The following is a 25,511-nucleotide window of genomic DNA, read 5'->3' as shown; positions in this document are numbered from 1 at the left end:
AATAGTCAATAAAATATCCTTAAACAGGATGACAAAATATGTGCAGGATCAGCCAAGAAAAGTGCATTGTACAGAGCAGTTTCAAGAGTTACCAGTTGCTGAGAATCAAAAACCTGTCTCTGCATCAAATTTGCCTTTCCAAACTAACACAAAAATACAACATGAAACATGGCCTTACCCAGAACATCTATTTACTCCTATCTCTAAAGCTATAGCTACAGGACTTAGTATCCTAAATACTTACAATAGGCAAACTGAGTACTTAGGCCAGAAGGCAACCCAAACTTTTCAACTTTGTAACCGACCGTTTCAACAGTACTCTGTGGACCACAGCAGCAACCTCTCCATTGCCAAACCAGTAGCGATGTCTGTTGCTGAGAATATGTTTTGAGCTAGTGTTTAAAAGACTTGTACCATTGGAGGTGTTTCAGGTTAGTGGTCACTACATTAAAACATCTTTGGCAATCATAGACATATGAAAGGTAATTCACAGGAGCTGGAAGAATTGCAAGATGTTTACAAAGTTTTGTAGTGCATTGTTAACTGTCTGTAGTGTGTTGTATAAAGTACCAAGAGCCAGAAAAGGATGGCTAAATATCTGACATCACCTCATAAATTGCAGGGTTTTCTATAGCCCAATTTTCTCAAACAAACCTAGGGCTTGTGAAATTTTAGAAGGTGATGTGAGATAGTCCACGCAAAGGCCTCCAGAGTGCTTAGAGTTGAAGGGGAAAGGAGGAGAGTAATGAAGGGCTGAAGACTTAAGTATCAGTGTACCACTGGGAGGTTACTCAGGGACCGGCAACAGATGGATTCATGAATGGATTTAGTCACACAAGTAGTATAATCACATTGGTGCTGGAATCTCTTCAGACAATAAAACAAAATGAAACAAAAACATTCAGCTGCATCCAGAGAGTCCACTAAGTAGTCTCATTTACCAGAACCTTAAATAAGAAAGAACAAACATTAGAAACATAGAATTTACTCTATAACATCAATAACATTCTATAACAGAGCTGAGCTGGATGAGGAATTCAGTATAACTATCTTTGTTTTCAATGAATGCAATTATAAATTAGGTGTATCTTGCAATATCAGACAAGACAGCACCTAAGTGTGTTGGATGTGCATGTGTAGGAGAGAGGAGAGCACCCTATGAAGATGGGTAAATTTTTAACAAGAATTGAAGAAAAGTACTCTAAGCTTTTGGGGTTTTTTCTAAGTTCAGCCTTCAAATCTTCATGAAATACCATTGCAACTAACTTGCAGAACTGCAGAGTGATCCCTGGAGTAAATGAGCATGCAGCTTGGCAGTGACTGTCACAACATGAGAAAATAGAAAGGAAAAACAGATTTTAAAAAGCAACCCCAAGGGTACTGAAGCAGGAAGAATGTAAGATTACTACCACTATCAACATCATCCTCTGTGAGAATAACTTTGTACTCCAGATGTCACATAAGGTCCTGTATACAGTCACTCCCCACTTATATATGGCTTGAGGGGTGCCAATTTAAGCACAAAATAGCATTTCCTTAAATCTGAGTCTAATAAAATGTATTATCATTTTCAGTTAACTCTCATCAACCAAAAATGTATAGCTACAGAATGCTGAAATCTCTGAAATATCCCTTCCAAAAGCACTGTGAAAAACTTAACAGACTTTTAGCATGAGGATTCCAGCTGCTACACACAATTTGCTCTAATAGTGAAATAACAGAAAATATTTCACCCCTGGGAGAGAAAAATGAAAACCATAAAAGCAGGCACAAGTAATTGACCCCAATTTGATGAAATGATGAAATAACATCATGAAATAGAGTATTGCTCTTCATAGTCAGTCATCAGGTACTGCATGAAAAGACAGTCAGTTTAGCAGGTCTGTAAATGGATTTTTGCTGCATTAGTGTTCTCTATTCTACCACAGCAGATTTTTTCCTTCACATTTCAGCAGCTATAAAATCATGGCCCTACAGAGACACATTCAACAGCAGCACTGTTGCCATGCAAGACTTACTGCTGTTTCAGCACATGAAGGATGAATTCAATCCACAGTAGATTCGGTCCTCAAACCTACCACATTGAAAACTGCATTGCAGTTCTGGTGTTTCATTAAAATTTAAAATGCAACAATAATTAACAGAGTTTCTGAACTGAATTAGAAGGGAAGTCAGGTCAGCTAGTTCTGGCTTTCAAAAACAAAATTATATTTACCAGAATAAATGTCTGAGCCCTGCTGCAATCAGCAACACAAACTCCATACATTGTGTTCTACCTTAACAGAGTTCAGAAAAACAACAACTGCCATGTGTCATCAGTGATGCAGTTTCTTTTTAGGGATTAATTCCTTTTAAAGCAAGTGATAGATGGAAATTTCTTGCAGCTTCTCCTGTCCCCAATCTTATCATGTAAATAATAATCCAATATATTGGAACATAAAGTGAATATATTGGTATATAAATCAACTATATCTGGTTTTATAGCAACAATAGTTACCGTTACCTGAAAACAGGGGTAAAAATGGGGTCTGAAGGCCAGAATGAATTAAGGTGAATACATTTTACACTTATGAGTCAGAAAGGCATTGAGAAGATTAGGGATGGGAGAAAAAGAATAATCTTTCTTTTTTTAAATGAGTTCCAGCAGTGCAAGTGTAGGTATTTCTATGCAGGTTAATGATTAGTTGATTTTTAAAAAAAAGCAATAAACCCAGAATTTTAGTTGCTTATCTGCCTACTTAACGCTGATCTTTGGATTATTTTAGATATCCTCCATGTGGTGAATAACCTGCCCTGGAATTAACATTCAGGTTTCTTAGTTCAGCTTGTTAAAAATTTACCCACTTATTCACAGCTGGTTTTATTTTGTTCTTCATAATCAACATTGCTCTCATTCAGAGATACATTTCAGAGTTAGTAAATCAATGTCAATCCATTTGTTCAGTTTGATTTTTTGCCTAGCATTTGTTTAGTCTGATTTTACTTCTCCTACAAGCTCACTCTCTCCCATGCAAGGAAAACAATAATTGAATAGTTAAGTCAGGCTGAATGGCTGGACAGAAAATGCAAACACATTATCACAGCAGCATGCAAGAGTCCTCAACTATCTGTTTAAGTAACATCCTGCCACCCATCCCGCCAAATCCAAAACACAGAAAGAGAACTAAACCACCACCCTCAAAAGCTTACTAAGCAGCAACTATGGCTATACTGTAAAGTATTTTCTTTGGAAGGAAACTACGAAACAAGACAACAAAGAACAAATGACATCACCACAGAAACTTCTCTCTCTTGCCATGAGAATACCTTAATGAAATGGCTTACTTCTGGCATAAGTAACTAACAGTCATCCACACCAAGAACTTTCTTTTGAAATAAAACACACATTAATAAGTTGAAGATGCATCTTCATTGCATATGCACACAGTCCCTTTCTGCAGTTTTGCAGACAGGCCTTTAAGGGTCTCTTCTCTTTATGCTAAATGAATTCACCTATCCATCAAGAGCAAAGCACAAAAAGAATATTCTATAGATTTAGTAGATGAAGATTTCTAACAACACAATAGAGGACCAGGAAAATGAGAGGAGTGCACGAAGCCTTTTGTGGATAGAAGAAAAGTCTTCACCTTATTTAAACAAGACCCTCAAAATAAAGTTTAGCATTATGAGAAGAAATGCAGGATAAAGGATGGAACCTTATTCTAACTGCAATGTACACTGTACTGCAGGCAATGCAAAACTCTGCTAGGCTGCTCCAGCCTGTATCCCTTTTATAAACTGTGTACAGTCTGCACAAGCTCGACAAAGGGAGAGGTCAAAGTTTCATGTGCACTCACAACTACGAATTTCATGGCACATGAGGATGGCATTCACATGGTTCCCTTTGGTACCATATGTCTAATTCACACCCTCAAACACTCGTGTGCATGAACAACAAAAAGCATCAGTCATTTTTGCTAAAAATAAACAGATGGAGTACAAAATAACCCAACACTTAAACTAGAGTAGACAGCTTTTAAAGTGATCTAGTTCAAAGAACAACTAACCTGAGGCGTACTTTGCTCCGATAAACATTATCATGCTACTCATAATAAAAAACCCCAAAGGCAGACTAGAGAAGATACTAGGGTCACCTGATGTCATCCAGGGGAGGGTGTTTCCAGTCAAGCAAATCAAAAAAGAAATATATAGATATAAATTGCAATATATTTGTTAAAAATCATTTGAACAGCAAAAAGTAAACAAAGGCAGTGACATTTGCAGAAGAAGTCAAAGAAATTATGCATAACCCCCATGGCAATTCAGGAAAAGACTCTGAATGTAAGAGTTCAAGTCTGAATTTCACTGTTAGCACTACCTAGGTTGAGCCCATTTCTAGCATTCTTCAATCTGAAATACTCCTAGTAGGCAAAAGACAAAGTTTCAAACCAGCAACTAAGGAAAATAACATTTCTCCCCTCAGTGTTGAACCAGATAGTCACTGAGGGTAAGTCCTGATGAACACATCTCTTTTCATATGAGCTGAAGAACAAGATCTAGTTTTGTTTTCTGCAAGGCAGCACTTTCTATCCTTCAAAAGGAAATAATGATATCTAAGTGAGACACTCATCAAGCAGTTGGGATTTTAGAATACATAACAGTTTAGATGTAAAGCTACTAAATCGTAATGGACAATACTGAAGTGAATCATGTTACTCACGCTAAGTTACTTATTTCCCTTCCAAATAGCCTTGACAGAATTGTTTGCATGATCATGGTATTAAACAGAATACTTAAATGAACATACAGGATGGTAAAAAGAAAACTTTAGCTTTACCTTTCAATAAAGAGAGTTCATGCAGCTTGAAGGCTGCAGCTGTGGATTGTGAGGGGAGTTTACATTTTGAGGATTCTTTACTTAACACTTTTAATTCCAATAGTTTTTCTGGTAAAAGGGAAATGGAAGTGAAGATAAAGCCCAAAAATGATGTGTTGAGGATGATTCAGGACTAAAAACTTATCCTGACATAGTGCTGAAACATAAATTCAAATTCTAGACCATAGAAGACTGCAGGTTTTATTTATTCAAACCTGACAGATGAAGAAGCCCTCTACTTCAAAAGAAAGATCTTGCTCAGTCCTTCAAAAGTCTTTGTATATTCTCTGTGTGTGAACAATAGGTCTATGCAATCCTTCACTTTATGATAGCTTCTTGCTCTTAGCCCTTGTGGCTGAACAATTTTGATGTGGCTATCAATCCCTTCTTCCTACACAGCCAATAATAAAGCAAAGACACAGCAAGAAAAACAATAGGATGAAACTTTTTTCCTTGGCAACATGAAGTTTTAGTATAAGAAAGTTTATGAAGTCCCTGCACTGCCTTAGAAACTCTTCTCTAGGTAAGATTTTTTTTTTCTTTTGTAAACTAATGCTATTCTGCAAAACCTGCAGTTAGTCTTGACTTCATGTCCTTTGCTTTTAGAGCCCTACAAGATACTGCTTGTGCCCTCCTTTCAAGAGGAAGACCTACATATCTATTCTCCTGCTTTTTCTCCACAACAGTTTTCAAAACAACTGCTATTCTGCAAAACGTGAAGTTAGTCTTGACTTCACATCCTCTGCTTTTAGACCCCCAAAAGATACTGCTTGTTCCCTCTTGTCAAGAGGAAGACCTGCCTGTCTATTTTCCTGCTTGGTTTCCACAACAGCTTTCAGTAATAATTTAAAAATCATTGGAATAGGTCAGAGATGGTATTTACAGAAAAGGTCACTGAACTCATGATTAACTACCTAGGCTCAGTGGCTAATTAATAACGTTTGGCCTGCATTAATTTCTCATTTACCATTTGAAGAACCTTCAGAGGTCTCCCAGCCCATAGATTTCATCACAGCTTTTTTCCATCTGGCATAGCGAAATTCACTTTCTGAAATGGAGAAATCAGCAAACAGAAAAACCTCTCAATATGAATACAACTACAAATACAACTATTTTAGAAGCAAAGACTACAATATTAGCTTGCCACTTTTTTTTTTGCACAGTATAATTTGCACATGACAGTACTATAAAATGCATATTGGAAAACCCCAAAACAACCAGTAAGCAAAAACCCCAAATCAAAATAAAATAACCAGCCCCCTCAGAGTTATGCACAGTAAGGAGAAACAAACCTTGTTCACCAACAAAATTTACATGTAGGACAAAATGAAGAAGTTTTTATTCATGCAGAAGCCCTTCTGTGTTGCAAATACTGACTTGAAGAAGGGATTATAACATCAAAATGGTAAGACAAAATTCTGTACCAAAAATTAAGGAATAATTGAGAAGACAAAAATGCATTTGTCTCTCATATAGATTAATTATGATAAGTTCATGTCTACAAGCACTTAGGAACTGATGAAAAGAAGATAACAACAAAAAAATGTAGGATTTTTAAATCCAAAAGAAGTCTCCCAAAACCAGTCAGTTTGTTCTACATCTGTGAAAACTCACAAATGCACAGGAGCATAAGGAGACATATTTCCAGCAAAAACCTGTTGAGGTTTCTTTAATTGTACTTTCTATAAATCAAAAGCTACTAACTCTTAATGCCCAGTGCCAAGACTCTTTCAAAAATAAGAAATTAAAAAATTCTGCCACATTCCCCTATGGAGTTTTGTTATTTTAATCATTTAATCATTTCTTACTGGTTAATAATGGGACAAAACTAACCAAGTGAAATGCACTTTTGGCTAAAGAAAACACTACAAAGGTGATGTTCAGCATTTGTGAGGATATTTATATATATTTGGCTACTTTTGTATCAATATGTTAGTCTGCAACAAAGAAAAAAAAATCCTGATCTGTTAGGCACAAAATAGGAAGTTTTAACTTGCTAGATAATATGAGAGTTTTACCCTCTGGGTTGATCTGTGGTTCAAATCGTTCACATGTCACTGCTGTCAAATCTCCAGGATTCAGACTCCAAATTCCAACTCCTTCTGCAGCTCCTGCTGCCATAGCAGCTCCCAGAGCTGTTGTTTCAGGCATTGAGGGCTTTACTGAGGTAAATCAGAGAAGGCCATGATGATTTTTAACAAAGTCACCTTGACAGCATCAGAACTAAAGATTCATCCATGTGTCTAGAAATCTTTATTTTCCACAACTGCTATGTGCTTCTTTTAAGTTTATCAACTGCAGGCCTCATTTTATTGTCATTCACATTGTTATGAGGTTAACTTCAGCAATGAGTTGTTCAAGTGTTTGAAATATCTCAGGTCACTACTTCCTGCAAGACTGAATCATGCAACTGCCCATTTTCATAGCAGTGGCAGGGTTAGTGAACTCAACCATCAGTTTCCTTACAGTACTCCTGACATTAAAATACTTTGTCTTCTCCTTCCCTCCTGAAAGCAGTGATCATTGGATAAGTTATCAGTCTTGTTCCTGTGCCCTAGATATTGTGTTATCAAAAGCATTTGTATTTAGAAAAGGCATCTTAAAGGAGGCTAAATACCTATCTTGTTTGCCTTATAGACACTATAGAAGACCATACCACTCCCAAATGTCAATTTGTTCACTTAATTCTAGAACTGCCTGCTTCCCTGCTCCAGAGGACCCTTTAAAACCTGATTTCATTGATCATATCTTTTCACCTTCTAACTATGTATCTGCACTGATGGCATGAGCCTTAATTTGTTATTGAAGGCAAGCTCTGGTATCTCTAGAGTTACAAACTTACCACTGAAGCGTCTCACATACACGCGTAAGAGGCAACAATAGTTCTCAAAACAATTTTCTAGAGGCTGCATATTAGGCTACATTACTACATTCATACAGCAAATTGTAAGTCTTCAGTATAGATGGAGATGTAACACAGTTTACAATAGGCAGCAACTTGAGATCTACTGCAGGTGTTAAAATATGTCTTCAGAAAGATGCGTTCTTCTCACTGGTGCTGAAATGCTCCAGGTTTCAAGTAAGGTCTTTAAAGAGCTTCAGCATATTGAACACATTCTTCAATAGCTAAAACCCCCTTTTCATTATTCTAGGGGACTTCTGTGCCATATGATCCTTTCTAAAATGACTACATTGCTGTCAGATCAGAACAGTGGATTGTAAACTTCCATTTGCCTCAGAGAGGAACAGCTCCATTTGAGTTTCTATATCATATTATATATGCCAAGAAAAATGGTTGCAACTTCCCCTCACTTTTGTTGTAACCTCTATTCCCTTCTTCATTGCTGCTGTGGGAGAAAACAGAATGGACATGTTTTGTGGGTCTTCAGTTACACAGTAAATGAAATAAAAGGTTTGTGCAGGCAAAGGAAACAGAAAAAAAGGGTATTTGCTATTCACTGAAATGCAAGAGCAAATTGTGAATGATGGAGGTACAAAGGTCTGATTTATCACTGAGCAAGACTCTGAGGGCCAACTGTTGCAGGAGGAGTGTTAATTTCATAGAATCATAGAATTGTCAGGATTGGAGGGCACCTCAGGGGTCATCTAGTTCCAACCTCCCTGCCATGGGCAGGGACACATTCCACTAGATCAGGTTGCTCAGAGACACATCCAGCCTGGCCTTAAAAACTTCCTGGGATGAGGCTTCCACCACCTCTTTGGGCAACCTGTTCCAGTGTCTCACAACCCTCATGGTAAAGAACTCTTCCTAACATCTAATCTAAATCTTCACTCCTCTAGCTTGGATCCACTGCTCCTAGTCCTGTCACTACCCAACACTCTAAAAAGTCCCTCACGAGATTTCCTGTAGGCCCCTTCAGATACTGGGAGGCCACAACAAAGGGCTCCTTAGAACCTTTTCTTCTCCAAATCAAACAACCCTGACTCTTGCAGCCTGACTTCATAGGAGAGGAGCTCCAGCTTTCTGATTATCCTCATGGCCCTTCTCTGGACACATCCTAGCACATCCAGATCTTTCTTTTAAAATTGTTAGATGCTTAGAAATTGGTATGACAAAGTTCAATACCATCATAGTGCTGTAGCATTTCAACCCAATAAATATCAGTGATTCTCTACAAAAGAGAAACTAAAAACTAGAAGAAAGATCTAAAACCTTTTTCTATACAAAACCACCCCAACATTCTCAAGCAGTAGAAAAAGACCAGCAACAACTACATCCAATTTGCCCTCATGAGGGCAAACTATAATCAGCCATTACAAACCAATGTTGCTTTCAGCTTTAAACAGAAAACAGCAGTTGTAACATCACCTTACCTACTGGAATACAGAGAATGTCTGATTGGAGCTGCATGAGGACTTTGTTATTGGTCATTCCCCCATCTACTTGTAGCTGATTTAGTGGTATCCCACAGTCCTTGTTTATGGCATCTAAAAGCTTAAGTAAGAATAATATATGTTAAGATTTAATTGCAGAGAAATCCATGATACCCCTTGTAAAATAATGATAATTCAGCATTAAAGAACTGAAAAATGTAAATGTTTTGAACAGGCAACTTGGAATACACTTCAAGAGCAGCTGCTGAATGTTGAACTGTTTTGAAAGAGCAATTGTGAATTTTACATTCCACAAGACAAGGCTGCAAATATAAACTGTTAGTGCAAGATTTTGTAAACTCATGTTTCCTTCTCAGTGGCACAATGGACAGCTGAAAAGAAATGAAAATTGTTAAAGTGTTTACAAGAGATAATTAACAAAAATTAGAGCATTTAATTCACTGACACCTATCAATATGCTTTTTTTAGAGGGTTTCCCTGAAAATCATAGAATGGTCTGGGAAGGGACTTCCAAAGGTCATCTAATCCAACTACCTCTGCAGTATGCAGCGGCATCCTCAACTAGATCAGGTTGCCCAGAGCTCTGTCAAGCCTTACCTTGAATATCTCCAGGGATGGGGCCTCAACTACCTCCTTGGGCAACCTCTTCCAGTGTTCCACTATGCTCACGGAAAAGAACTTATTCCTAAATCTACTTTTCTCTAGTTTAAAATCATTTCCCCTCATCCTATCCCTACAGGCCTTAGTAGACAGTTTCTCTCCATCCTTCTTGTAGGCCCCCCTGGAAGGCTGCTATTAGGTCTCCCCAGAGCCTTCTCTCCTCCAGGCTGAACAACCCCAGCCCCCTCAGCCTGCATTAATAGCCAAGCTGTTTCAATTCCCTGATCATTTTCATGGCCCTCCTCTGGATCTGCTCCACCAGGTCCATTTCCTTCCTGTACTGAGGACTCCAGACCAGGACTCAGTGCTCCAGGTGAAGTCCCACCAGAGCAAAGTGGCAGAATCACCTCACTCAAACTGTTGGCTGCACTTCTTTTGATGCAGCCCAGGATGTGATTTGCCTTCTGGGCTGCAAGTGCACATTGTCTGCTCATGCCCAGCTTCTCATCCACCAGAACTCCCAAGTCCTTTTCTGCAGGGCTGCTTTCTACCACCTCATCCCCCTGTCTGTATTGATAGTGAAGATTGTTCTAGCCCAAGAGAATTTAGCTTGCTTAGTTTACTACTGGTAACTACTTAGCTACTGGTTACACCATGGCATTATCCTAGAAGCACCTATGAAATACAAAAGAGTGGTTTTTCTAGGGTTATAGAAGAGCAGTCAATGAAATCTTGTTTACATGATGCATCTTTATTGTTGAGAAAGGTAGGCAATATCTAGTTCAGAATGATTTTGTCATTTTCACTTTATTTGATTAAAAAAGAGGTGTGCTTTTGTCACTTTAAAATAACAAAGCAACACAGACCATGAAAAAGCCACATTCTGTGCTGTTTTGTAGTTCACAAAGCCACCAGTTATAGCAATCCTTACTGGGAAATGTCAACATGGTTTTAAAAAAAAAAAAGGAATTAAAAAATGTTTGGCTTGTGAGGTAGTAAAAACTCTACAGAAAGATGGAGAGATTCTACCTGTTCCCAGCAAGTCAGTCAGCAAGGTCCCTTTGGAGAAAATCTTTAAAGCAATTAAATGAGTTTCCACAGGATAAATAATGCTTAATAGAAGGTAAAAGACAGTTGTCATGGTGGCAGCATCTGCCCGTGGGCCTTCACTGCTCAGTACACTAGAAAGAAACTGGGAAAGAGAATCCATAGCACAGCAACAAAGTTTGTTGGCAGTACTGAGCTAGTAATGCTCTCCACCATTTGTTTCCTTCACATGTATCATTTTAAGTTTGTCTGTGCTGACTTCACTTGCCTTTTTTAGCAGTCAGAACTCCATCAACACCTCTTAATCTCATCTTTGCACACAGACACTGTTGGAAGTCCTGGCTTTGTTTACCACTGTGCAAGACCATGTTGGATCTCGCTATGCAGTCAGCAGAGATTAAAAAAAAAAATAAAAGAATACTAGAAATCAGGAAAGGATGAAGGAACAAAACAAATCATGATCATGCTACTGGTATTTCTAATGTACTGAGGTTGGATGAAGGTATCTAAGAGTCTGTGTTTTGTCTAATGAAAGCACTGTACAGTTCCTGGAATTTAAAAATGGATTAATTTTCCATGATGCCTTCTGGAAGGATTAACATAACAAGTGTCATCTGCCTGCACAAGACATGAGCTTTCTGAGTAATGAGGAACAGAGACTTAGGATTGAATGGTGCAATAAAACAAGTAAAAACTCCAACGGACATGACATGTGAGGGCTTTCCTGATGGATACAAAAGACTCCGATTTTGACTGGAGTTAAAAAGAAAGAACTTTGTTTCTGACAAGACAGAAAAATGTGTCTTTTAAATATGTACATATGTTTTATCTGTGTCACTGGGACTTAAGCTGTTAATTTAAGCATGTCCAGAGACCTGATTTGGCACTCCTCGTGCTAAAAAGACAGTGAGTAAAGTATGGGAAAGTAATAGATTTGTTCAAACAGTTAACTTCACCCTCACTCAGACTGAGAGCTTCATTCCACTCCCTCCTACCCTAGCCACATGACCTGTCTCTCATTCTGACATTTGCTATACTTCTCTGTGAGGCAGCTGAGGCCACTAATCCAGCAGAAAAACAGCCCAGCAAAAAGAGGGATGATTTTCTGCTGGAAAGTTCATTGGGCTGTCATGAGAGAGAATTGATGGGAAGAGGGACAAGGAAAGAGAGACACAGACAACAAACTAGTCTAGCAGTTTAGGTTCCTGTAATTTTAACCAGACTTCTAGTACCAGAATTCCAAGCTCCCTCACAACTTTTTGAGGACTCAGAGGCTAACAGCTTCCAAAGCAGATGTCTGGGTGACATCTGGCAGGTCTTTTCCCACATGAACATTTCTCACTCTATGTCACTACAGAAACAGCAAGCTGCTTTCCTCCTTTCACACAGTTTTATCTGGGTGTTATTTTAAACCTCTGTATGTTTAAATAGGAGCAGTTTCAAAACATGCTACCAAATTCAGGTCTGACTGTTACCCTTTGGGTTATAGGGACTTCATTTTCTCCTCTATTTCTGTGGAACACAGGGAATGTAGATTGATAGTTGATGGTGATACAAAGATTTTAATGCTCTGAACATACTGGTATCAACCCCTTTGATTTGGTTGGAGAATTCATTTCTTCTGTGAGAGTGCAGGGTTGCTTTTGCAGAATGCCAGCTAAGGCAATAGAAGATGTGATGGGCATAAAGTGAACCCAGATTTCCCTTGGTGTGTTTGCTGCTCTCTTGCTTAAACTCTTTTCTGTCCTTGTGTAGCAGAAGCAACACAAGCTATCTCCATCACCGCAGACAATACCCATTCTCTCAGGACACTGGGATGCATCTCATCAGGTTCTGTAGACTTGTGTATGTTCAGGTTCCTCAGGTGGTCACAAACCTGGTCTTCACATGGGAGGGACTTTGCTGCTCTTATGCCTACCATGTGGTTTTTTAAATTGTGAGATTTTGGGATAGAGGTTGCCAGTGAAGACTGAGTTAAAAAGGTTGTTGGGAACCTCAGCCTTCTCCTCATCTGTTGTTACTAGCTCACCATTCTTGTTCATCAGAGAGGGTATGTTTTCTTTATCCTTCCTTTTTCATTGATGTACCTGTAGAAGCCCTTCTTGTTATTCTTTGCATCCCTTGCCAAGTTCAGCTCCAACTCTACCCTGGCCTTCCTGACCTCGTCCCTACACAATCAGGCAGCATCTCTATACTCTTCCCAGGATACCTGTCCCTGCTTCTGCTGCCTGTGCAGCTCCTCCTTGCCTTTTAGCTTGACCAGCAGGTCTCAACTCAGCCACACTGGTCTCTTCCCTTCCTTTATAATTTCTTACACCTGGGAATTGTGATCTTTTGCATTCTATGGAACATGTCCTCAAAGATCTGCCAGCTCTGTTCTACTCCCTTGTCCCTTGGGGTTCCTACTGACTAACTTCCTGAAGAGTGGGAAGTTTGCTTTCTGAAATTCAGGGTCCTGACTGTGCTTCTTGACTGATTTGTGTCCCTCAGTTGTGGGAATTCCACCAGTGGATGATCACTGCAGCCTAGGCTGCCTCCAGTCTTGATATCCCTGATGAGCTCACCTGCATTGGTGACCAACAGGCCTAATATTGCACCTCTTCAGGTAGGGGTGTGTATTTCTTGTCCCAAGAAGTTATTGCCAAAGCACTCCAGGAGCTTCCTGGATTGCCTGCAACTTGCTGTGTTATTTCTCCAGCAAGTGTTGAAGTCCCCCAGCAGAAAGAGAGCTTGTGAGTGTGATGCTTTCTTGTAGCTGGAGTAGAAACACTTCATCGATATGCTTCTCTTGACTGGGAGGCCTCTAGCAGACTCCAACCACAAGGTTCCCCTTGTTGCCTCATCTCTAATTCCTACCCATAAGCTTTCGACTTGCTCATGGCTATTCTTCAGGGACATTCAATCCATTTCTTAACACAGAGGGCAACACCTCTGCCCCTCTTTCCCCTCCTGTCCCTTCTGAACAGCTTATATCCATCGATAGCCACACTCCAGTCACAGGATTCATCCCACCAGGTTTCAGTAATGGTCACTATGTTGTAGCCTTTGAGCAGCAAGGTAGCTTCCAGCTCCTCCTGTTTGCTGCCCATTCTGCATGCATTTGTGCAGAGGCCCTTCAGCTGGGCTGTCAGACATGTCCCCTTTTTTAGAGAAACACCCATTAATTCCCTTAAGGTATTTCCCTGATGTTTCCCTGTTGGCTGCTACTACCTCAGGAGCCTCTGTGTCATCTCTGTGAGACTTAAGGCATGCTGCCTTTTCCCTGCATGCTTCAGGGCAATGGGTTGAAGGCCCTTATTAGTCCCCCATCCCACCAACCCTGGTGTGTCATCCCACACCTTGTCACATAAAACCGGATGATACTCTCCACCTCCCCCTTCCCACCTACTTTAAAGCCCTGTCAATCAGCCCTGCAATATTCTGTGAGAAGACCCTCTTCTCACTTTGAGAAGAATATCTCCTGTTTGATGCCAACAATTCTGGTGCTGTCCAGGTCATACCATAATCAAAGAACCCAAATTTGTGGTGGTGACACCAGCCAGAGAGCCTTATATTAGTAGACTGGATTTGATTGTTCATTCCAGTTTCACTGTCTGTGACTGGAAGAAAGAAGAAAAGATGACCTACACCCCAGAATCTCTCACCACTCATCCTAAGGCCTTAAAGTCTCTTTGAATTGCTCTTGGACTAACAATCATTACTTCCTCTCCACCTACATGGGAGATCACTGGACCCTCTGTTCCCCTCAGAAGGGAGACACCTATTCAAAGTGAGGCTTGACAGAACTCTGGGCAGCTTGATCTAGTTGAGGATGCCCCTGCTTACTGCAGAGGGCGTTGGACTAGGCAACCCCCTTCCAACCCAGACCATTCTATGATTCTATGACTACAACCCTTTTTACTTGTGGATGTTATTGTGACAGGGGTGGTAGGCTTTTCTGAGTGTGGACAATCCTCTGGGTCAGCATATTTCTTTTCAAAACAGTTTTTGCCCAGGTATCAACCATGGCTAGTCCTGCCTGTGCGACCTTCAGCACAAATGGCTGCAGCATGCCCAGATGACTCTACACACCCTTTACCTTGACCTTGCTCAGTGTGCAGGGATCACAAAATCACAGAATGATAGGGACTGAAGGGACCTTGAGAGATCATCTAGTCCAACCTCCCTGCCAAAGCAGGATCACCTATACCAGACCACACAGAAACTCATCCAGGCGGGTCTTGAATGCTTCCAGAGAGAGAGACTCCACAACCCCTCTGGGCAGTCTGTTCCAGTACTCTGTCACCCTCACAGTGAAAAAAAACTCTTCCTCCTGTTTCCATGGAACTTCCTATGCCTCAGTTTCCACCCATTGCACTTTGTCCTGTCATTGGGCATCACCAAGAAGAGCCTGGCTCCATCCTCTTGGCACTCACCCTTTATGTATTTACAAACATGAATGAGGTTACCCCCCAGCCTCCTCTTCTCCAAGCTAAAGAGCCCCAGCTCCCTCAGTCTCTTCTCATAAGAAAGCTGTTCCACTGCCTTAATCATTTTCGTGGCTCTGCACTGGGCTGTCTCAAGCAGTTCCCTGAGGTTCTTCTTGAAGCCAAGGACCCAGAACTGGACACAATATTCCAGATGTGGCCTCACCAGGGCAGAGTAGAGAGGGAGGAGCACCTCTCTCAACCTACTGAGCACAGCCCTTCTAATACAACCCAGGATACCATTTGCCTTCTTGGCCACAAGAGCACATTGCTGGCTCATGGTCAACCTTCCATCCACTAGGACCCCAAGGTCATTTTCCCCTTCACTGCTCTCATCACATCCTGGGCCACTTAAATAGCCTGCTGTGGCTGCAGCTCCACCCATGCCCCTCCTGTCTCTCTCTCGAGATTGGCAAACTAGGTACAGGGGGTTGCTCTGCTCACCAGGTGTAACCCAAGACCCTGTTCACCTATTTCTGCCAGTCTACCAAACTGCCACAGGCAGAGTTTGGCTCCAAGGGCTGATCTTGGAGGCTGGTGTCTGTGGTCTGACCCTACAATCAGTTCAGAGTGTGTTTCAAGTGCCTGCTAAGGCCATGGCTCTGCTTACACCTCACCTGCCTCTCTTGCCAGATCAGCTGGCTCAGCAAGGGGGCTTTATCTGCTTGCCATGTGTAACTAGGCTTTGTAAACAAAGAGACTCCATCCACCAATCTTCGCTGCTCTGCCCAACAACTTCAGGGATGGGTTGGCTCTGGAGCCTGGTGTCTATAATCTCCTACACTCATGCAACTTCTTAGATCACTAGCCTTGTTATTTTAGTGTCTCTGTTCTGCAGCTCTAAATACTTCCAAAATACATTCACCTTATTTTAAGTAATGATAAAAAGCAGCATTGCCACCCCAAAATAATGCAGGACCCAACCACATCCTTGCAGCTAAGCCCATAGGAGCAATTTTTTCAACATTTCAACAGTTCATGCAAAGAGACGAGTAATAGCCAAGTACAATATAAAACATATGATTAATCTTCATTAAATCTTTTCAATCCTCCCTCTTTCTGAAGAGCCACAGTCCCTGTTAGCATACAGCTTTACAATTAATTTAGGTCCCAATTTGTCATTACCTCTCGTGTTTGAAAGCAGACTGCTTCTAGTGCAGCAAAGGCAATGTGGTTTTTATTTGTAAACTGAGTAAGGCCACAGATGATACTGTTGGAGAGAAAAAAAAAGGCAGTTAGATTTTTTTTACACTGTTACTTCACACCTTGGCCTTCTACTTCAAAGCTCATTCAGTTTCATTGCATGAGGATTGCTTTATAATATTTAAAAGACTGGTTCTCTTTGATGCAGATTCTCTCATCTCTGTTTTCCTGGCAGATATGCATTCACTGTCCAATCAATAAAACTGCCAAAACCTTAAAATTTGATAGCTAGTCTGCATGCAGATAGGTTCATACTCATACAAATTCTAATTTTCCTTTAAGAAGAGGAAATGTATCATTAAGGCTGATTTTTCTTTTTTTAAAAAAATCATTAAAATCTTGCTACATTTTCTAGTGCTTTCAGTTCTTAAGGAAAAGCCCATCTAGGTCAGTGCTGTGTTCTAAGTGCCTAACATTGTTTTCAATATGTTCTATTCAGTAGTTGCTTTTGTACCTTCACAGAGATTTTTTGATATGGAAATGGTGCTACAAACTGGAAAGAAAGCTCGACAGAAGGCAAGAGGAAGTGAGGAGAAGTGAAGAGGAATAAAGTAGCCTGTACCATATGAGACAGTGAAAGCAACAGCCATGGGAAACTGAGTTCAAAAAAACCTCATCAGCACTAAATTCTTCACTTTCTGCTTCTGTTGTCTGACAGCTCGCCATGTATGCTGACCTCCTCTTTCTACTTAACATGATGAACATCCTTTCAGAATCAGAAATGTGTGAACAATAAAACCCTGCTGGTCCTGTTAGTGGCAAGAGCAATACAACCATATTTTACTTGTCCTGCAAAACACACAATCTAACCCAGAAGTTTTCCCTGTTCCTTGTTCTGCCCCCCCTTTTTTTGGTGTTTCAGAGAGAGGAGAGAGCAGCTGAGCTAGCCAGTCCTTCTTCTTCTCCCAATAGCAGTTGCTGTTTTGAACTGATTAAGTATAAAAGAGAAATGTAGTGGTTGCTTGAAGATACCACACATCACAGGCACATCAAAGGACAAAAAGAACCATTGCACCTACTTGGAAGAACTAGTGAAAAATATTTGCAGACTCATTAAATCTCCCTGCAAACACAGTGTTTAGTCAGATCCTTACCCCCTTGCACTGGGTTCCCAGTATGGTGCATACAGTCCTGAAAATGCTGGCACAAAGTAGCAGCCATAAGAGGTCCCTGCTTCCGCAGCCATTTTTTCTAATGCACACACAGAAACAGTCTTCACTTAGCTTTTCACAACTGTACCAACACTTAAACATGACACTTAAAGGTGTTATGATTTAAATAAGAAAAACTTTCAGAATATGTTAGGTAGCTACAAAAAGAAATCAAGCCACATGCAATTAGAAAATACACCTAACTGTAGGTACAATTAAAAAATACAATGAACTGTAGCACTCTGGTCCTCATTAATTACCTGTCCATTTGCAACAAGATAAATGGAATGTGGGGCATAGAGAGGTGTGGGAAACGCAAAATGAAAAATCAAACCCAAAACATCTAATCATGTACTCAGCATTCTGACCTAGATTCTGAAAGGTTTTCAAATAGTATCCTGTGGGTAAAGAATTCAACCTTTAAAGCAGTCCAAAAGGTCACACTTGACTTGCATTCAAGTCCAGGCGAGCAAGTAAAATGGGATCAAGACCAAAGGGAGCTGAGAACTAAATTCCCATTAATTTCAAATTGATTTAGAGATTTAGATTCTCACCTCACACATATAACCACAAGGCCAGCCACAAGAAAGTCTGAAGGATTTTTAATGTCTGAGTAATGACTTTGTATATCTGAACTAAAATTAAAACATTTGCAATTGGAAAAATATATTAAAATACCTAAAACTGTAAAAGAAGTAACATGCAGCTCCTTTATGTAACAAAAAAAAATCAAAGTGAGTGGGTGTGTTTTTTCAGCTTTTGTACATTTCTTCTGTTTTCATTCATGAGAGAAGTACAGCAATAGAGAAAAGACGTAGGAAAACTTACTTAAAAAGTCTTTAAAAAATAGTAGTTTCGTACTTCTCTACTTAGGAAAAGAGTAGAAAAACAGGGAGAAGTAAGGACATGGTCAGGGAAACAGAAAGAGATGATGAAGTTCCACATGACTTTAAAATCACTGAAAAGATTAAAGCTCTTGAAACTCAAACCTTCTGAAGGTCTAGTCAAACTTGTAAAGCCAAGAGGTACTGTAGTGTTTCAACAGTTGGCTAATTCATATGGCAGTACTTTATACTTTTCTGTATGACCTGCACAGCATTCTTACAGAAAAAAAATAGATTTGTGTTTTAAGTTTTGAATTCTGCTTTTTTCCACTATTGAATAAGCTGTCAAATTATTAAAAATACACAATTAATTGCTTTTTAATCCTAAATCTCACTAAATCAGTCAGTTCCAAACTGCTACACTTGCATGCTTCCAGCATTTTTCTCCTTTTTCAAAGTTTGGTATATTCTTAGTTTTTAAAATGTCATGCACCAGCTTGTTTCATTTCAAACAAAGCTGAGAACATCAGCTACCCAAATGTTAAAGGATTACTGTATTCTTAGCCAAAATAAATTACCATCCTCCACAACTCCTTTAAGAGGCATCTTTGCAAACTGAGGTCCTTAACCCTATGGATATGGAACATTCCACATAAACCATTGCATATGTAGATCATATTGATGAAAGGATGAATATTTATGTTTAGGATCAAATATGCCCTGACTTCTGTCATAGAGATGTAGATAATCTTGACTCTGGAAAATTCAGTATTCTAGGAAACCAAGGAATGCACTCTAAGTTTACTATCTTCCTAACAAAGCTGACAAAGGTTTTCAAAGACTGTATTGATACAGTGTATGAAATACATGTATTAATAAATAGTGATTTAACGGAAGCAAACCAAATTGTTTAAGCACAGCATCTTCCATCTTCTCTTTACTTGACTATGTTGAACTTTCATTCAACATTAAAGACATCAATACACTGAAAAAGAAAACACTGAACAGCTCCCAGCTGTGAATACTTACCGATTTCCTGTGAAGATTTAAGAATACCTAGATTGTCCCTCAGCCAGCGAATAACAGCACCAGCTATTGCAACAGATCCCTGAAGGAAAAAGAATCGCAATGACATTAGGATTTTGGTAGCTTTGTGCTCCTTTCTACAAGACTGGAGAAGAGGGCTTTCTGTGGCCTCCAATTGCAAGCTTACAGTTAGAGCTCATAGCATTCCCAAGAATGCTCACAAACCAAAGTACAAGTTTCTTGGCAGGTGAAGACTGTTATGTAAAAATGGCAGCCTTTTACAAAGGCTTCCTGTAGAAAAGATGCATTTTACATGACTTTTTCAGGGTAGAAGGTGTTACCGTGACATTTCCTAAGCAGTGTTCTTGTCTCCCTAACTTAGGTCTTCTGATGAATATAGAGTTATGAGGTTTGGTAGCCTCAGACTTCCATTTCTGACAAATTAAGACTTTTATGTTTTTGATTTAAAAAACCCAAAACTGATTATGTCTAGAGTCCAAATTACAATGTCCAGATGATTTCAGCACTTGCATTTGCCAGCCAAATTGCTCTGCTGCCTCAACATTATATCATAGATATATGCCATTATAACATAGATGAATGGCAGGGCTTCTATCTCAGTCCAAAGTCCAAATGGAATTCTTTACAAGACAGTGTCAAGTCTACTAGACTAAGCTTCAAACAAAACAGGGGCAGCATTGCATTTTCATTCAAAATCATTGCAAAGATGAGCAGGGATGTTTTCTAACCAGTTAACTATTACAGTAGCAAGATGCAGGTTTGATTAAAAGAAAAGGCTACATCCACATTTCTTGCCTCTCTGAAAAGTGCCTTAAACACAGCACATGGTAGATGATTCTAGAATAGATACAGGAGAAAGGAGCTTTAATATCTTCTGGTGAAGCCATTTCTTCAGACAATATCATTAGAGAGTTAGAAATGTCCTGATCTAGTTGGAAGTGGTCCTGCTGACTGCAGGGAGGTTATACAAGATGACCTTTGAGGGTCCCTTTGAACCTGATGCATTCTGTGACTCTATGACTCTATGTGGAAGAAGCAAAGCACACATGCATGTATTAGATCATGCAGAAACACAAATTACTCTCAAGATAGCTCCAGTTCTTGCTTGAAGAACATGGATTAAAAATAAACCTCTCACACACATGCAAAATGAACCCCCTGAAGTTTGTCGGAACATGGCCAATACCAAATCAACTTTTCTCAAGGAAGGAAAAGGAAAAGAGCAGAGCCTTCCACATCCTATTAAAGTACCATAAGCTACAAACTATTCTCCCAATATAGAAAATACTGCATGCTGTCTTTTCCTGTTTCACATGAAAAATATAGGCTCTTTAGCAGCTCAGAAGCTTTGGTGCCAAATAGGAGCTCAGCTGATCTGTGCTTCAGAAGAAGAGATTTAAAAAACTGAAGTCAGGAGTTAAAAGTAAAAATTAATTTTTCTTCAGAATTTGTATGTTCTTAGAGCTATATGGAGAACTGAGGAACTAAATTCTGCAAGGAGGCATCTAAGTCTTAGCAGACAAAAAAAGCTCAATTGTTAGAGCATTCTTGTCCCAGAAACTTGATTTGGATTTTTAAAAGAAGTACAAGCCATTAGAATGAAATAAAACCCCCAAAATATTAAGCTGTGACTTTTATTATGAGAGGATAACTGGAACAGTAACACTTATCCTTTTTTTACCCAAAATTTAGTATAAAATTTTGGGGTTTATTTATTAATAACATTTACTAAAGATTTGAAACACTGTGTAACAGAAAAAAATGTTTCAGCCATCATGATCTAAAAATATGACTGATATAATGTAGAAGCATTTTTATCAGATTACATGATATAGAGTGGAGATAAGGATAAACAAAACCACACATAAGCCTTGAGGCATGCAAGTTATAACACAAAGCTATTTTGACTTCCATGCAACTGAAGATAATAAGATACTAGAAAACAGAAGTAAATGTGAACATATATCAATACAAGAAGGAAGAAATGACTACACTTACCTCTAGTGCATAACAAACAGGTTTGTCTCTGCCCAGTTTGTAAGCTATTGTGGTTAGAAGACCATGCTCAGAAAACACAGACTAAATGGGGAAAAGGGAAAGTAAAGGTAGAACATGAACAGAGGCAGAAAATACTTCAATAAAAATAGTAATAAACAAGATACAAGACCTTCACTAAAACCAAAATTAAATATGGAAAGTTTTATCAAAGTAAATTATCAGTCACTCTAAATAAACACTTAAGATAGAACCCTTAGATCACTGCTGTTAATGTTTTTTTCCACAAACTGTCCCAGATGTCTCCTCACAGCAAAGAACGGGGTGCCTTTAGATGGACATGTGAATGAGAAAGAAGCCAAAGCTTTGCATTATTTATTCAACTACAATTACAAAGAAACAATGGGAGAAAATGAAGGGAAGAAATAAAATAGCCAAAACAAGGAGAAAAGCACCTCTGGGTGAGGTTAAGAAATATATACAAGGAAAGAGCAAGAAACTTGCTATGAAAAGTTCTTTTTGGAGGCTTGAGGAGCCAGGAAGTGGAGTCTTACTGAAACACCTTGGACAAATTATTACTTTCTATTCTTAAAGATTTCAGTATGCACTTTTTCTAATCTTTAACAACATAATTGTTGTTAATAAGCTTCAAAAAGGTTAATACATAGTTGCACCAAGAACTTAAATAAAGATGTAAAAAAAGTAAACAACTAAAAAATGCCACTGACCTTCTGACCTGTATTGCACAGCAAGAAACAACCTGTTCCATACCTAGCATGAAAGCAAAGCAAAGTTAAACCCAGGACATTCAAAAGAATAACCTGTTAATGCAATTCACGAATACATGACTCCCTTGTAGAGAATTGAGACACCACTTTTGCCCCTTGAAGGTTATGTTATCATTAACTGATGATAAAAATATCCAGGAAAAGTTGATCTAAATGCAGCCTGCAGCTGAAAAATCTGGTCCCACACCTCTCTCTCTCTAACTACTTTTTGTACAATATTTAATCAAGGAACAGATACGGTTGAAAACTAAGACTGAATTCCTCTTCGGTGGCACTGTTTACCTACTTCAGTTTAAACTGAACAGAAAAGTTGCTTTACAAAATAAATATTTCACAATATCAAATTCAAGCTTTTAAAGGGCAAAATTTAAGGAACTTCTTTCCTGTCACAAAGCAGAGTGTTTTCTTTAAACATATTCAGTTCAAACACTTCTGAAAATGGCTCATTACTTCTTTGAAGCTCACATTGCATTCAAGGCCACAGTTTAATACAAGGATTACAAAATATAATCCACTCTAATTTATTCTAAGAATTTATGAGTTCCCTTCCATTTTAATACCCTGAAAATTAAAAGCTTAAAATAGTACTGAGATAATCTTAAATTATATTTGGAGAGAACAGGGGTGAAGCAATAATACAAAAAGGTTAAAAAAAAAATAACCTCTTGGAATCATAGAATGCATCTGGCTGGAAGGGACCCTCAAAGGTCATCTCGTATAACCCCCCTGCAGTGAGCATGGACATCTTTAACTAGATCGGGTCGCTCAGGCCCCAGAAAGTCTGACCTTGAATGTCTCCAGCAATAGAGCCTCCACCACCTCTCTAGGCAACCTGTTGCAGCACTTCCCTACCCTGATGGTGAAGAACTTCCTCCTTATGTCCAATATCAATCTGCTCTGCTCTAGTTTTTACCTTTTGTTTAGCTAATTTGTTTAAAAGGTCTCTTGTGTTACAAAAGTATTTCATATAAAAACACTTCATCACAGTATTACTTAAAACCATGTTTGTTTTACTAAAATACAAGGCCACTAACCATTACATTTGTGAAGAAATACAAACAATAATGTGAAAGTTAATTAGCAACAAGTATAGATTAATGTGTAATTAATCCTGTGGAAGTCCCATACTGTGTATACACTTACATGCTCAGTGAAGCACATGGTTGTAAATGGAGCAGTAAGTTATTTAAGCAGAGAGCTTCTCAACTGTTTGATTACAACAGTTGCCTGATTTAACTGATCAGCTATTTTAAATAAAGGACACAAAAAAGCTGAGAAATAGCAAGAAAAAACCCACAAATATAAAATCCTCCAGATTGAGTTAGACACAGGAGCAAAACTAAGCACTAGGACTGAAATGAATCTTTCCAGTCTAGCAGCACGGTGGATTTTTTGTCACTGAAGTAAATGTAATCTAAATCACACACCCTGTTTTAATCTATGTTTTGAAGAATTCTAAAATGAAAAACCTCCTCTCACAGAGATATTTCATAGAATCATAGAATTGTTAGGGTTGGATGGGACCTCAAGGATCATCCAGTTCCAAACCCCCTGCCATGGGCAGGGACACCTCACACTGCAGCAGGTTGCTCAGAGCCACAGCCAGCCTACCCTTAAAAACCTCCAGGGATGAGGCTTTCACCACCTCCCTGGGCAACCTGTTCCAGTGTCTCACCACCCTCATGGGGAAGAACTTCTTCCTAACATCCAATCTGAATCCACCCATTTCTATTTTTTTTTTTCCCACTCCCCCTAGTCCTATCACCCCCTGACACCCTCAAAAGTCCCTCCCCAGCTTTCTTGTAGGCCCCCTTCAGATACTGGAAGACCACAAGAAGGTCTCCTTGGAGCCTTCTCTTCTGCAGACTTGAACAGCCCCAACTCCCTCAGTCTGTCCTCATAGGAGAGGTGCTCCAGCTCCCTGATCATCCTCACAGTGACTTTTTTTTTCCCAAAATATACCTCACAAACCATGTAACTTTAGTAACTTCACTATTTAATATAAAAGTTAGAACACTGTTTACTTTGTAGGTCAACACATTTGAAAAGTAGAGCAGTAGTTAGATGGTAACTATCAAAGTTTTGGCATTTAGCATGAAAGAGAAGGTAACACTAAATTCAAAACAGAACAAGTGTGTTTATCTTACAGCTTCCACAATAACTTACGTATTTTTTGCCTGCCCATCTTGAAAACACATTTGCCCAACAAGAGCAGCAGACTGGTCACCCAAGCACTGAAAAGAAAGGGTTAAGTTTTTTTTAAAAGATTATTTCTGTACATGAACCAGAGGCATGAAAAATGAACATGAACAGATGTATTTAATTATAATCTATTAGAAGCATGCAGGTAACTGAAAGTGAGGACACATCTATACAGACAAAGTGTGCTTTTTACTACTCTGTAAGAACTGCAAATTCAATGTTTTGTGCTTCTTGTGGTAAACGATTTAAAGAAGTTAAAATTAAAATTTACTAACTTTATTCACGTGTTGGGAAAAAAAGAGAATCTGTCCAACATATCTGGATTATGAACTCCTTTTATATATAAACCAGACCTTGCTTCCATTCGTTAATAATCCTCATTTACTTGGACATCCTAAGTTTCCAACAGGACTACACATATACATTAAACCTGTCAGCTCTATTTCCACAGTCAGACCTTAACCTAATAATGAAGAACCCAGTCAATTAACTTTCTAAATTTTACTTCACGTTTAACATGAAGTAGAAAGCTACCAGCTTAATTTCTAGCAGGATTCACTTATCTTGCAGCTTTTTCTAATGGAAATATGTTCATGCGATATCAGGTTTTCATGCCAGATTTGAGTTGAAGTAGGACTTACCCCTGAAATTGGTACACCTGTCAAAGCTCCAGATTTCTGTTTTGCAAAAAGAGAAAGAAAAGCTCCAAATTAGCTTTTCATGACTACAATTTAAAGCAACTTGTAATACAAATTTGTAATGTTCAAAGGAAAACAAAGAAGGATCACATAAGTAACATGGTTCAGCTCAGGTGTACATTGGACTTCAGCTTAATGCAGCTCATGCCTAAAACCGCTAAAAAGTAGAGAGCAGGAAATTGGCAAGCATACTTTATGTCACCTCAATAGTTCTTAACATCAATTTTGTTGAAAACACAGCATACAGAAAATTCGACTCAGTGCAATCGGTGCAGTCCG

The 25,511-nt window shown here is 39.1% G+C and overlaps 1 protein-coding gene across 2 annotated transcripts in view; it reads right to left on the bottom strand.

The window, feature by feature from the left end:
* Positions 1-254: 254 nt before the first annotated feature.
* The window catches only part of GK (glycerol kinase), a 39,695-nt gene continuing 14,438 nt past the window's right edge, over positions 255-25,511 (bottom strand). The window contains exons 9-20 of one of the 2 annotated variants that reach the window (XM_054166137.1): positions 25,176-25,211; positions 24,499-24,566; positions 22,273-22,315; positions 21,548-21,628; positions 19,532-19,610; positions 17,622-17,718; positions 16,450-16,534; positions 9,191-9,311; positions 6,874-7,017; positions 5,823-5,903; positions 4,047-4,133; positions 255-947 (exon numbers count right to left, since the gene is read on the bottom strand). In XM_054166137.1, the coding sequence (XP_054022112.1) occupies positions 934-947; positions 4,047-4,133; positions 5,823-5,903; positions 6,874-7,017; positions 9,191-9,311; positions 16,450-16,534; positions 17,622-17,718; positions 19,532-19,610; positions 21,548-21,628; positions 22,273-22,315; positions 24,499-24,566; positions 25,176-25,211 (936 nt within the window). In that variant the 3' untranslated portion in view covers positions 255-933. The remainder of the gene's footprint in view (positions 948-4,046; positions 4,134-5,822; positions 5,904-6,873; positions 7,018-9,190; positions 9,312-16,449; positions 16,535-17,621; positions 17,719-19,531; positions 19,611-21,547; positions 21,629-22,272; positions 22,316-24,498; positions 24,567-25,175; positions 25,212-25,511) is intronic. The other variant, XM_054166138.1, reaches the window with a different exon arrangement.

This window comes from Dryobates pubescens, chromosome 12 (assembly GCF_014839835.1).
Source record: "Dryobates pubescens isolate bDryPub1 chromosome 12, bDryPub1.pri, whole genome shotgun sequence".
NCBI classification, from domain to species: Eukaryota; Metazoa; Chordata; class Aves; order Piciformes; family Picidae; genus Dryobates; species Dryobates pubescens.
This window is presented reverse-complemented; position numbering and strand designations above follow the sequence as displayed.